This window comes from Galeopterus variegatus, unplaced genomic scaffold (genome assembly GCF_000696425.1).
Source record: "Galeopterus variegatus unplaced genomic scaffold, G_variegatus-3.0.2 Scaffold14801, whole genome shotgun sequence".
Taxonomy (NCBI): domain Eukaryota; kingdom Metazoa; phylum Chordata; class Mammalia; order Dermoptera; family Cynocephalidae; genus Galeopterus; species Galeopterus variegatus.
Window position 1 is genome coordinate 486 of NW_007740912.1, and position 11,074 is coordinate 11,559.

Sequence of the window (11,074 nt, forward strand, 5' to 3'; positions counted from 1 at the left end):
ATTTGACTTCTCAGTTAAAAGTGAATACACTTTAAGGCAAATAATTTGTATGTGACCAATTTTCAAAGGGATATGGACAACAGAGCTTCTTCTGGTGAAACAAAAAAAATCAATAAGTACTAAATTTATGCTACTTTTACGTATTCTTTGTATATATATGCTATTTCATAAATTTAAATACCATGTACTTGAAGACCTAAGTCTTTGGAATTATATTGAACTAGAATTACTATTAAAAAAAAACAACTTTGAAACAAGAAGTTCAGCAATATAACTATATATCTCTACATATTATGCATATTTACTTCCAGTCATTCAAATCCTCATAGCACTCTTGTGAACTTTAGGGAAGTTTTGGCTTTATCTGGAATACAAAGAGGAAAATGGAAAAGTAAATATATGTTAGGAAATAGTCTAATTAACAGGTTTATCTTGAGTCTCTACTTAATATAATCAGTGATAAATTCAGTATTTGTATTTTCCACACGCTCTCCCAGGTCTTCCAAGTTGTACTGCTATTTAGATGAATATGATTTGTGAATTTTTTTTCTAGAAATATCTGTATTTATAATACTAAAAATATCTATTTTTTATTGGCTTCTTTATTGCTTTATATATGAGGATTCTTTAAAAAGTTCATGGAAGAATACATATTACTGTTTAATTCCATTTTTCCATGAACTTTTTAAAGTATCCTTGTATGTTTCTGCTAGAAGATAATTTGAGCTTTATAATGCACTTTTTTCACAGGTTTAAAATAGGCTGTTATATGTGATCTTGAGGACAGTGTGATAGATTACTTATATGTTTTGTCATTCTGTAGATCTATAGCTTATTTTTCTTTAGGAAGTTTATTGAAAAAAATGGAATCTAAGCCCTGGATTTTTTTATAGTCTCAGACTATAATTATTACCTTAATTGTCTAATTTATAGCACGTGAATGAATGTGATGTGGAACTGTCTAGTGTTCTTTTCTTTTAAATTTAATCATTCAGTATTTGAGTGTTTCTATAAGAGGGAATTAATATTCAATTATTTGTTTTATATTCATAAAAAAATTGTTTCCTACCAGATCACAAGATTTTTGTTGTGAAGGGTGTGGCTCTGCCATGAAGGATGTCTTGTTGCCTTTAAAATCTGGAAGTGATTCAAGCCAGGCTGACCAAGAAGCCAAGGAACTGGCTAGACAAATCAGTTTTAAGGTATTGTAAATTTCTAAATAAATTCTAATTATGAAGCATTTTGTTTACTGCTGAATTCAGGATAGAAAGAAAAGCAATATAGTTCTATTTCAGTAAGGTTTTGCAAATGATTTTTTTATTACAAAACTTATAATCTTACATTCACAAAGACACTACAGCATAATGGGTAAAGCTCAGACTCTGCTATATAATGCCAGGGTTCCAGTCCCAACTTTGCTACTTATTGTTAGTACGATGTTAGACATATTACTTAACCACTTTGTGCCTTTTTCTCATCTGTAGATACTAATGATACCTATCTTGTAGAATTGTTGTGAGGATTGAGTTAATATATGTAATACATGTATTGCATTTAGAACTGTTTCTGGTGCTTAATAAATTCTAGCTACTATTGTAGAAAATATAAATAAGCAATAAGAAGAAAATGACAATCATCCATAATCCCATCCTCAAGAAATAACTATTGTTAATGTTTTGCCATATTTCCCTTATATCCCCTTATTCTGCATATGTTTTGCTCAAACATGGATTATATAGTATTTGAATACTTTGAGTGGTCACACCCATATTAATGGAATTTAATTAGCTCCACACAGAAAATGTCAATCTGTATTAAGCAACATGTACCCTCTCCATCTTCTCCTCTTCTCTGTATCCTGACTGTCTTTCTAGGTCCGGTTCTTGGAAGTTTTTCCTTCTATTTTATTGCAGTGCCTGGAAGAGGATGTGTTCAATAAATGTTGGTTATTTTCTTCCTTCTGAGGACTCCTGTTACACTTAAAGTTGCTTCTCTGAAAATCTTAGGGCCAGATGTGTTTTGTACAGCAGAATTTTTCAAATTGGAAAAAATATTTTACATGTACTGTATGTAAACCACAGTAGAATCTGGGACGTCATCTCAGAATCAGATTTGTTAATATTTCCTCAGCAAACACCAATGTTGGATAAAGACTGTGAACAGCCTCACATCAGTTCATGTCAGGCTTTGCCTAAAATTTACCAGAAAAACTTTATTTAGAGCTTTTTAGAATTGTGGATTGTGAACCATGGGTGTTGGTTTTATCCCTTCCAAGTAAGAGCTCCTTGAGAACAGGGATTGTTTATGCCTTTTCCTGTAATACCTAGCACAGTGCTGGACACATGAGTGTTCAATGCTAACTGATTGATGGTAGATGTTAAAAACTAGCAGGTAAATCCAAGAGAGGGAATGTAGTAGGTTGTGGGTTATTCCATTTTCTTTATTCTGTGTGTTTCCTGTTTTAACACTGCTTTTGGATGTATCTTGTTTATAGGCAGAAGTCAATTCAACTGGAAAGACTATTGCTGAGTCAGACTTAAACCACTCTTTTTCACTAAATGATTTACAAGATGATATACCTACAACATTCCAGGGTGCTACTGCCAGTACGTCGGTATGGCTCTTGTCTTTTCATATATATGTATATCTATATTATTACCATTATTTGTAAAAGGAGGAGAAGATCCCTAGATCAAATATCTGAAAATTTTGATTCTCCTAAGAATTAGATTCTAGCCCAGCTATTCCTCTAATGAATTATATTATCTTGAGCAAGTTATTCATACTTTGAGGGCCTCTGGTTTCTTTTTTCTTAAATGGGGCTGGACTAAATAATTTTTAAGTCATATTCTCCGTCCATAATTCTCTGAAAAGTTAGTTTAAGTATAGTGCTAGACTCTGAACAAAACAAAATATACGTATGTTAGCCACTTTCTAAATAGCATATTTGGCAGGTTCGTTAAGTGCATTAAGGCACCAACTTAATAAAGACCTGGAGCCAAAAATTTGCCTTAGACTTGCTCTGTCCAATACAGTAGCCACTAGCCATATGTGGCTGTCTAAATGTAAATTTTTTAATAAAAATTGAATGAAGTAAAAAAATTCAGTTTCTCAGTCAATCTAGCCACATTTCGAGTGCTCCATAGCCACAGTTGACTAGTGGCTGTCAGATTACACCATGTAGATATAGAATAGTACCTATCATTGCAAAATTCTATTGGACAGTGCTACCTTGCACATAGTAAGTGTCCAGTAAATAACGAATGAAAGAATGAATGAATGGTATGGGTAGTGTTAATTGTGCCCTGACCTATTGTCTAAAAATTTTGGTGAACCTAGATGATCAGAGAGATATATTAAAAAAAAATGACTGTATCAGTGCTAAATTAATAGATATGGAGAAAAACAATGACTTTCTGTATATAAAAGGCGAACTGTCTTTTGGTGTCTTTTTGGTAACAGATTGTTAAGTAGCCACATATCATTTTTTTTTCCAGTTTATAGAAGACTTCAATGGGTCAGGAAAATTGAAATAGAAACTGGGCAAATATAGACTTGCCCTTTACCTGGGAATAACTTCATATATAGTGGGACTGAATAGTCTTGAGTGGGTCTCTCCTACTGAGAGTCAGCTGGGCAGAGAAAAGTAGGTTGAAGAAGAACAGGGGAGAGGGTGCTGTAAAGGAAGTAAGTACTAAGTAGCAGGACTGAAGATGGAGGTATATAAGAAAAAAGTGTATGTAGATGAGTTTAAATTGTTTTTATGTGATCCCATTCTAATTTTATGAATTGCAGAGGAATATAATGAATTAATTTTAAAGTCAGTGTATGTTTTAGTATATATTTGAAATATTAAAGCAAATTTCCAATTACTTTTCACCTTTAGCATTCCAATTGTTTCTTATTTCATAAATAGTTTTTTAAAAAATAGAACCATTCTGTTACAAAGAGGAGGGTGGTAACCTTGTTTTTCACCTATTAGGACAATTTTTCTAGTATTTGTGTTGTATTTAAATCTGTCTTTTGTGTATTTTAAATCTATGTCAAGTCCCTTTGTTACATATTCCAGTTATAACAACTGTAATTTATCTCACTTCCCAGAATGTAAGTTCCTTGAGGGTCAGGACTGTCTTTTAACTTTTCCATTTTTATCTCCAGTGCCTGGCTTAGTACCTCCTATATAGTAGGTGGTCAATACATATTTGTTGATTGGATGAATGAATCTTAGGATTGGCACTTTTGAAAAATATTTGGAACACGGTTAAAGAAACCAAGAAGTTTAAGTAAATTAGAGTGTACAAACAATAATATTATTTAGTAGTATTTTCCATTTTGATTTTAATGTTCATAGAACTTAGAATTCTTTTTTATAGATATAGGTCATTAATTGAGACCAATTTTGGTTAAAATACCAATAAGCAATAAATTGTCTACAATTACAATTAAGCTTTAAATACATTTACATATAAACTATCTCAGAATGTGATTATATAATTTGACCACTATGGAAGTGACTGTAACCTGGTTTTGGCTAGGTGTGGCTGCTTTGCATGCAAGTGTACGATAAATTCCCTGAGACCTTATACATCAAATCCCAGATAAGCTAGGTTTTTTTTAGCCTTGAGGGGGGTGAGAGATTGCCAGAAGTCTAAATACAGCAGATAACATCAGGCCATCTGTTGCTTTTTGATGCAGATTTTTTAGCTATGTAGAAATTGGAAAAATACTGATGGTTGTTTTATGTTCTTTCAGTCTATCAGATTTTCTCCTCTTCCCAGGGATTGAGGTTCTGAATAAGCCATTACATTTTGCATTAAAAAACAAAAACAAAACTCTCTTACAGATGTTGGTTATTCTAGGTTATTATAGAAAAATTGATACAGTATGTATTACTAGGGACTTAACTACGAGTATGATTGTTTTAAATAGGAAACATTTTAGAATTTTATAATGTCAAGGCACTAGATTTTAGTCAGTGACATCCAAAAGGCATCTGAAACATAGGAACCTAATTAAAACATTATATCTATCTAAATATTTCCATTAAGTATATATACTAAAATATCATCTAGAGTTTATGTTTTAAGGAATTGGTTTTCTAAACATATTAATCATACTAATAAGGGACTGAAAAGCTGTCCTAAGTAAAATCACAAGTTTTTTTTTAAAACCTAAATCTAGATGCCTCCAAAGGGATGTACTCATAGTAACAATATTAATAATAACTAACATTTAATAAGCAATTGTGTGTCCTAAGCACTTTCTATCATTATCTCATTTAATCCTCACAATGCCAAATTGGATGTTATTCTCACTGCACAGATGAGAGAGCTAAGTCTTAGATTAAATAACTTGCTTAAGGTCACACATCTACTAAGGGGAAAAGCCAGCCTAGTAATGATAAGTTTCCTGCTTTGGTCAGGCTTATGGGCAGAATAATGTTCTCTTCTCAAACTAATTGAAAAAATAACGTGTATTAAATAAAAGCTTTAATTTGAGTCAATCTCTTGTGCTAGTTTCTGGATTGATAGCACCATCATGTTTTTTTATTTTCCTCAAGATCCCATTTTTCCTTTATTTCTTGAGTACTTTAGCTCTATTAAACGCTTTTATCATTTTGGCTGAACAATAGAAAGAATGGGAGATTTCAAATGGAATGTTTCTATATTGGCTGCCATAACTCATTACAATTCAGTGAGTATTTATTAACTCATTGTATGATGCCAGTGATGATGTATGACTTCATATAATGCTGCAGCTTTGTGTGTCTGCTCTCTTCGGTGAGCAGATTGCTCCTAGGAGTCCTGGATTATGGAAGTCCACGTTCATGCAACTCTAATTCAGTATCAGCACTAACTTTTATTTATAACTCAAAGTCAGTAGTTCCTTTCTACCTCTGTATTATGGGTCACTACATTTCAGTGATTTCAGAGTATTTAAGCTTTTAATGTTGAGATGAATGTCAGATTTAAAATGGAAATTCATCTGCAGGTAAATTAGATTAGCAGTTTCCTCCCTGAATGTTTATAGCTGTTGCCAACACAGAGCACATCCTCTTACCTTTTAAAATTATTTGAATTACATTTTTTATTCTTTTTCTTCCAAATATTTAAATTTTCTCTAATGAAAAGTATTTTAAATGTTTTATACTTAATCAATTTTAAGCTGTTTTGAGTAAAGCATGCATTCTTTATTTTTTGTTAGAAAGAATGTGGATTGGCATAATGTAAAATCAATATACAGGTTGCTTTCAGTAAAAAAAAATCAAAGGACATTGTGTTTGTAGAGGTAGAGTTAAGATGTCTACATAAATAAAATGGAATTTATGTTTTGTAGAGTGTCCCTGAATATGCCATTACCATTTTTTCTTATTTATAAATCATATTTAAGATTTTGAGTCACTCGATATCACGTGTTTATGCTTTGGCTGACCAGTTGAAGTAATAGAAAGCAGTTGTCATCCAGGGCTTAATGGGGAGCAACCAGTGTACCAAAACAGAGGATACATTGAGTCCCACAGGACGTACTCCAGATTTTTCTCAGCACATACCTAGGGAACTCTTGACAGCATAAAGTATTCAATATTAAGTAAAACATGCTTCTGGACTTGTGTTCAATTCAACTGACAGGAATTGAAAGAAAGGATAAGCCTGGTTTGAAAACCACACCTAATTCTTACAACAATATTGCTGTGAAGAATGTACAGTTTGAAGTTATTTCTTATGCTCTGTGATTGTTGGTGGAAGCCTGTTGATACAGTAAGATGGTATCTGGGAAAAGCCCAGTTCATGAAAGGCACACTGTTGAGAGTTGCCTGTTTTGCCATTTAGAATGGCTAATTTTCAAGCTGAAAGTGGAAATAAAATTGCTTCCCTCTTTGAATCTACTGAGAGAAGGGAAGTACTCAGGTGCTTAGCAGATACTACTTGAGTTGCATCTGAGGGAGAGTAGAAAGCCATCTACGGAGCATATGGGTAAACTTTTAACTAATCTTATCTGTTGTTGGTAAATTCCTCCTCTACTTACTGGGTACTCAGTAAGTTGTGTTGCTGTTTTATTCAGGAGGGTGAGGTATTAGTCTCAGCATTCAGGTAATTCTATGTAGTTTTGCCTTTAGTCATATTTAGGACTCTGTGATTCTGCGTGTTCTTGACTAGATAACAAATATATATACAAATTTTCTTTGCCAATTTCAAACAATATTTCTTAAAATTTCCTAGTATGGAGTCCAGAATCCCTCAGCAGCATCCCTTCAACAACCTACCCAACCTGTAGCTAAGAATACCTCCATGAGCCCTCGACAGCGCCGGGCCCAGCAGCAGAGTCAGAGAAGGTCATCTACTTCACCAGATGGAATCCAGGGCCAGCAGCCAAGAGCCAACCACACCGATCATGGTGGATCAGCTGTATTGATTGTCATCCTGACTTTGGCATTGGCAGCTCTTATATTCCGACGAATATATCTGGCCAATGAGTACATATTTGACTTTGAGTTATAATATTGTTTTGTGACTTAAGAGCTGTGACTCAGCTGTTTCATTAAACATTCTGCATTGGGTATAATCTAAGAATTGTTTACAAAAAGATTATTTTGTATCTACCCTTCATTCCTTTTTTGATCCTTATAAATTTAGTATAAATATAGCTAGATGTTCAGGCAATGTCCAGCAGTGTGTCCTGTTTAGTTTAAGGGACCGGAAGTCAAAGTTCCTTGTCTCACTCTTTGATCTGCTTTATAGGGAAATAACATTGTTGTTTCTCATGCCTCAGCTTCTTTTTATGTAAAATTGTGATACTCTTCTGTATAGCCCTTTGAAATTTTCGGATAAAAGATGGTGTTTTAAATTCCAATGAATATTACCAGTTACTCAATACCATTTATTGAGTACTCTGTTTCTACTTATGTAGAATGATATAGGAACAGAAGAGTTGAAAAGGGAAAGCAAAACTCCTCTAGTAGCTTCCTCAAAATGTCATTCATAAAAGATACACTGGGATTGCCCATTCTATGCCTTTGTTTGTGTCCTAAATATTCTTCAGAAAAAAAAATTTTATTTCTGTCAAACATTTATGAGCAAGTGAAATCACATTTTTGTTATTGGATGTTACTTGAAGAGGGAGTAATTTGTAACCACTTTGATATGCCGTTACTATCCCCCTCTCTATGATATGCACACAAACTTAAAAAGAAAAAACTGTCCTCCATAGATCTTTATTTTAAGGAAGAAAGGGTGCAAGCCAGGAAATTGCTTGATTTTCTTCTGAAACTTAAGTGAGAGTATCTTAAGATTTGAATGTTTGCTCTGCTTTGAATTGTATTATCTTTTGAGATGTATTATATGCCTAACTTTGCAATCACTATAAATTTTAATTATTCCGAGAATATGCATAATGTCGAAATATTTCATGTACCATTTTAATAGAAAAGCTCAGGGCCCAATTAACAGTGGTAGAAGTCAGAAAAACATTTACTTAGAAATGTCCACCTAATCAAAGCCCAAAAAGGAGTTTTCAGTGGAAAAATCAATGTATAACTTTGCGCTAGCTAGCTCCACAGACGCTAGTAGATAATGTTATTATTTTAATGCCTGGTGAGACTATATAATCACAGTAAGACTTTCCCTTCAGTGTGTTCAGTTAGCAGCACTGAGGATGTTGTTAATGAAGATTTAATCTTTAAATACAGGCAGTCCCCAGCTTTCAAATAGGTTATGCTCTAAAAGAGCATTTGTAAGTTAATTTTTAACGTTGTAAGTGGTATTTAGGTTCTATACCAGTCCACCAAAGTTAGCCCATATGTATCTTGAATAGTTTGGGGGAGAGTATTCATAAAGTCCTTATGTGTTTTTAACTAAAATTATGGGCAAGATAGAAACAATTTATAAAATCATTTAAAAGGCAAATTTAATTTTACTCCTGTTATGGGACTTTGGTTCTATTAAACATCAGACACAATTTCTGTTTTCATTTGATAGACAGTTTTCCTTTATGTCTGCATCTAGAATAAGAACATATTGTATACTATTATATAATACAGAGTTGTCTTAACCTTTAATAAATTAGCATTTTAAAGATGTTTACAGATTGTTTCTGTTACATCTATAGCTGAAGTTGGTAAAGTCTAAAAAGCCCAAGGACTTTATGAAGACCTCCTATGTCAGGAAAATTATAGGTTACCATTTTATAACTTTATTTTCATGAGAAAATACATTCTGAAGTCTTGGTTTGGAATACAAGACACTAGAAATGTTGGTTCAGTGGTCAGTGGCCTCCCAGCAAGTAGGCACTGACCCAGCTGGGAAGGCCAGCTAGCATTCTTGCCTGAGAAGAAATCCCCACACCCTCAGCCTATGCTGAGATTAATTGTGTGCTAAGAACAATCTTCCCGTCTATTTCCTCTCAGTCACACTTGAGCCAGCCTCTGGGTCTATGTGACCATGGGGTGTACCTATACTTTAAGAGTAAGCCAAGAAGATTTTGCATCATGCAGATCCTCCTCTATCTGACCTGCCTCTCTTCCCTCATTCATCAACTAACTGGCCACCTGCTTATGTGTGTTGGGATTTTTTAGCCCTTGATGCATACATCTGAAAGTGGCACATTTTGCTCCTTCCATTTCATCTCAGCTGTGCCCCCCAAAATCCTTAATTGTCGGTCTGACCCCCATGTGGGGTTAATGAGCAAAATTGTTCTTTGGGGCTTTTCTTACCCAAACCCCACTAAAGGGCCTCTTCGGAAAAGTCCCACTTTTCTTTTAAAAGTTCCACTTTTTTTTTTTTTTTTTCATGGCTGGCTGGTACAGGCATCTGAACCCTTGATCTTGGTGTTATCAGCACCAGGCTCCATGTAGTGAGCAACTGGCCAGCCCTAAAACCCTACTTTAACTCCTTAGTTCCAGCATAAGGCCAGTCTCGATGTATAATCTGGTAGGTAAAGGCTTAGGACTCCTTTTTTCTCCAATCCTCAGATCTAGGTAACTCATGGCTTTTTCTTTGACCAACAGAGCACATGACTACATATCAAGGTAGTTAATATAGCATGCTTGAAAAAATATATAATGTCTGTTTCACTTCTAATTGTTTAAGCCAATGAACCTTTCAAATTGTATGTAATGTGGGCTTTGATGTAGCACTTTACATTTCCATGCTGCTTATTATTGTTTTATTCTACTGAAATAAATGAATTTCATCAAGATTCATGAAGTTTTTTAAAAACTTCAAAAAAATTGTTTATTGTTTTGATGATGGAAATATGAAATTTCGTATTTCAGGAGAATAAGAACTCTTTTTCTTATTTTTGGCTATGAATAAACTTTCTGGTATCTTGAGACCATTTTTATAGACCAGAATCAATAAACAAGTAAACCTCACATATCTGGACTTATTTGAGCAGAAACCTAGGCTGAAGTACTGAAGAGCCTATATTGTTTTGTTACCTGCAAGTTAATTTATGTAGACTGAATGCATCTGGTGAATCTGACTTTAACAAAGAGTAATGTGTACATTAATATATGTACTATTAGAGCCTTTGTGGGAGGCTGTGCATTGCTTTAAAGCTGTTTGGAATGCCTCTTGAACAGTTAGTTGCCTTCAGAGCTAGATTGAGCTGCTCAATAAAACCAGTGACTTTATTCATACCTTGTTTTTGATGAAAGGTTGTATTCTTTATGTCATCCAGTCTTGTCTCCTGTTCATTCTATCTCCTTGAACATCTCTCTTGCATCGTTCCACTTCTCTTCATGCTCACTGCCACTGCCCTAATTAGCTACTATCTCCTCTGAATTAGTACAATAATCTCCCAACAGGTCTCCAGTCTTACCCCATTCCTCACACTGCAGCCAGAGTCTTCTCAATACACAAACCTGATCCCATCTTTCCCATTGGTCTTAAGATCGGCTCAGATCCTTAACATAGGACACAAGGCTGAGTGTGACCAGAGTCCTGCCTAGCTTTCTGGCATAATCTGATCTCAGCAAATGATGCTGGGGCCTTCCCACAGCTCTGAGCATTAGCCACTGGGGCTGATCCTGCGTTCTGAGAGAACGAGCAAATGTTAAAGTTATACCATTCACTGC

At 34.3% G+C, this 11,074-nt stretch overlaps 1 protein-coding gene across 1 annotated transcript; it reads left to right on the plus strand.

Moving 5' to 3' along the window:
* The first annotated feature begins 996 nt into the window (after positions 1 to 996).
* Positions 997 to 10,636, plus strand: LOC103582070 (ubiquitin-conjugating enzyme E2 J1-like). The gene is made up of 3 exons (XM_008563757.1): positions 997 to 1,202; positions 2,495 to 2,614; positions 7,221 to 10,636. Exons 1-3 carry the CDS (start codon positions 1,110 to 1,112, stop codon positions 7,497 to 7,499), a joined length of 492 nt encoding a protein of 163 aa, XP_008561979.1. The 5' UTR covers positions 997 to 1,109; the 3' UTR covers positions 7,500 to 10,636.
* The last annotated feature ends 438 nt before the right edge of the window (positions 10,637 to 11,074 follow it).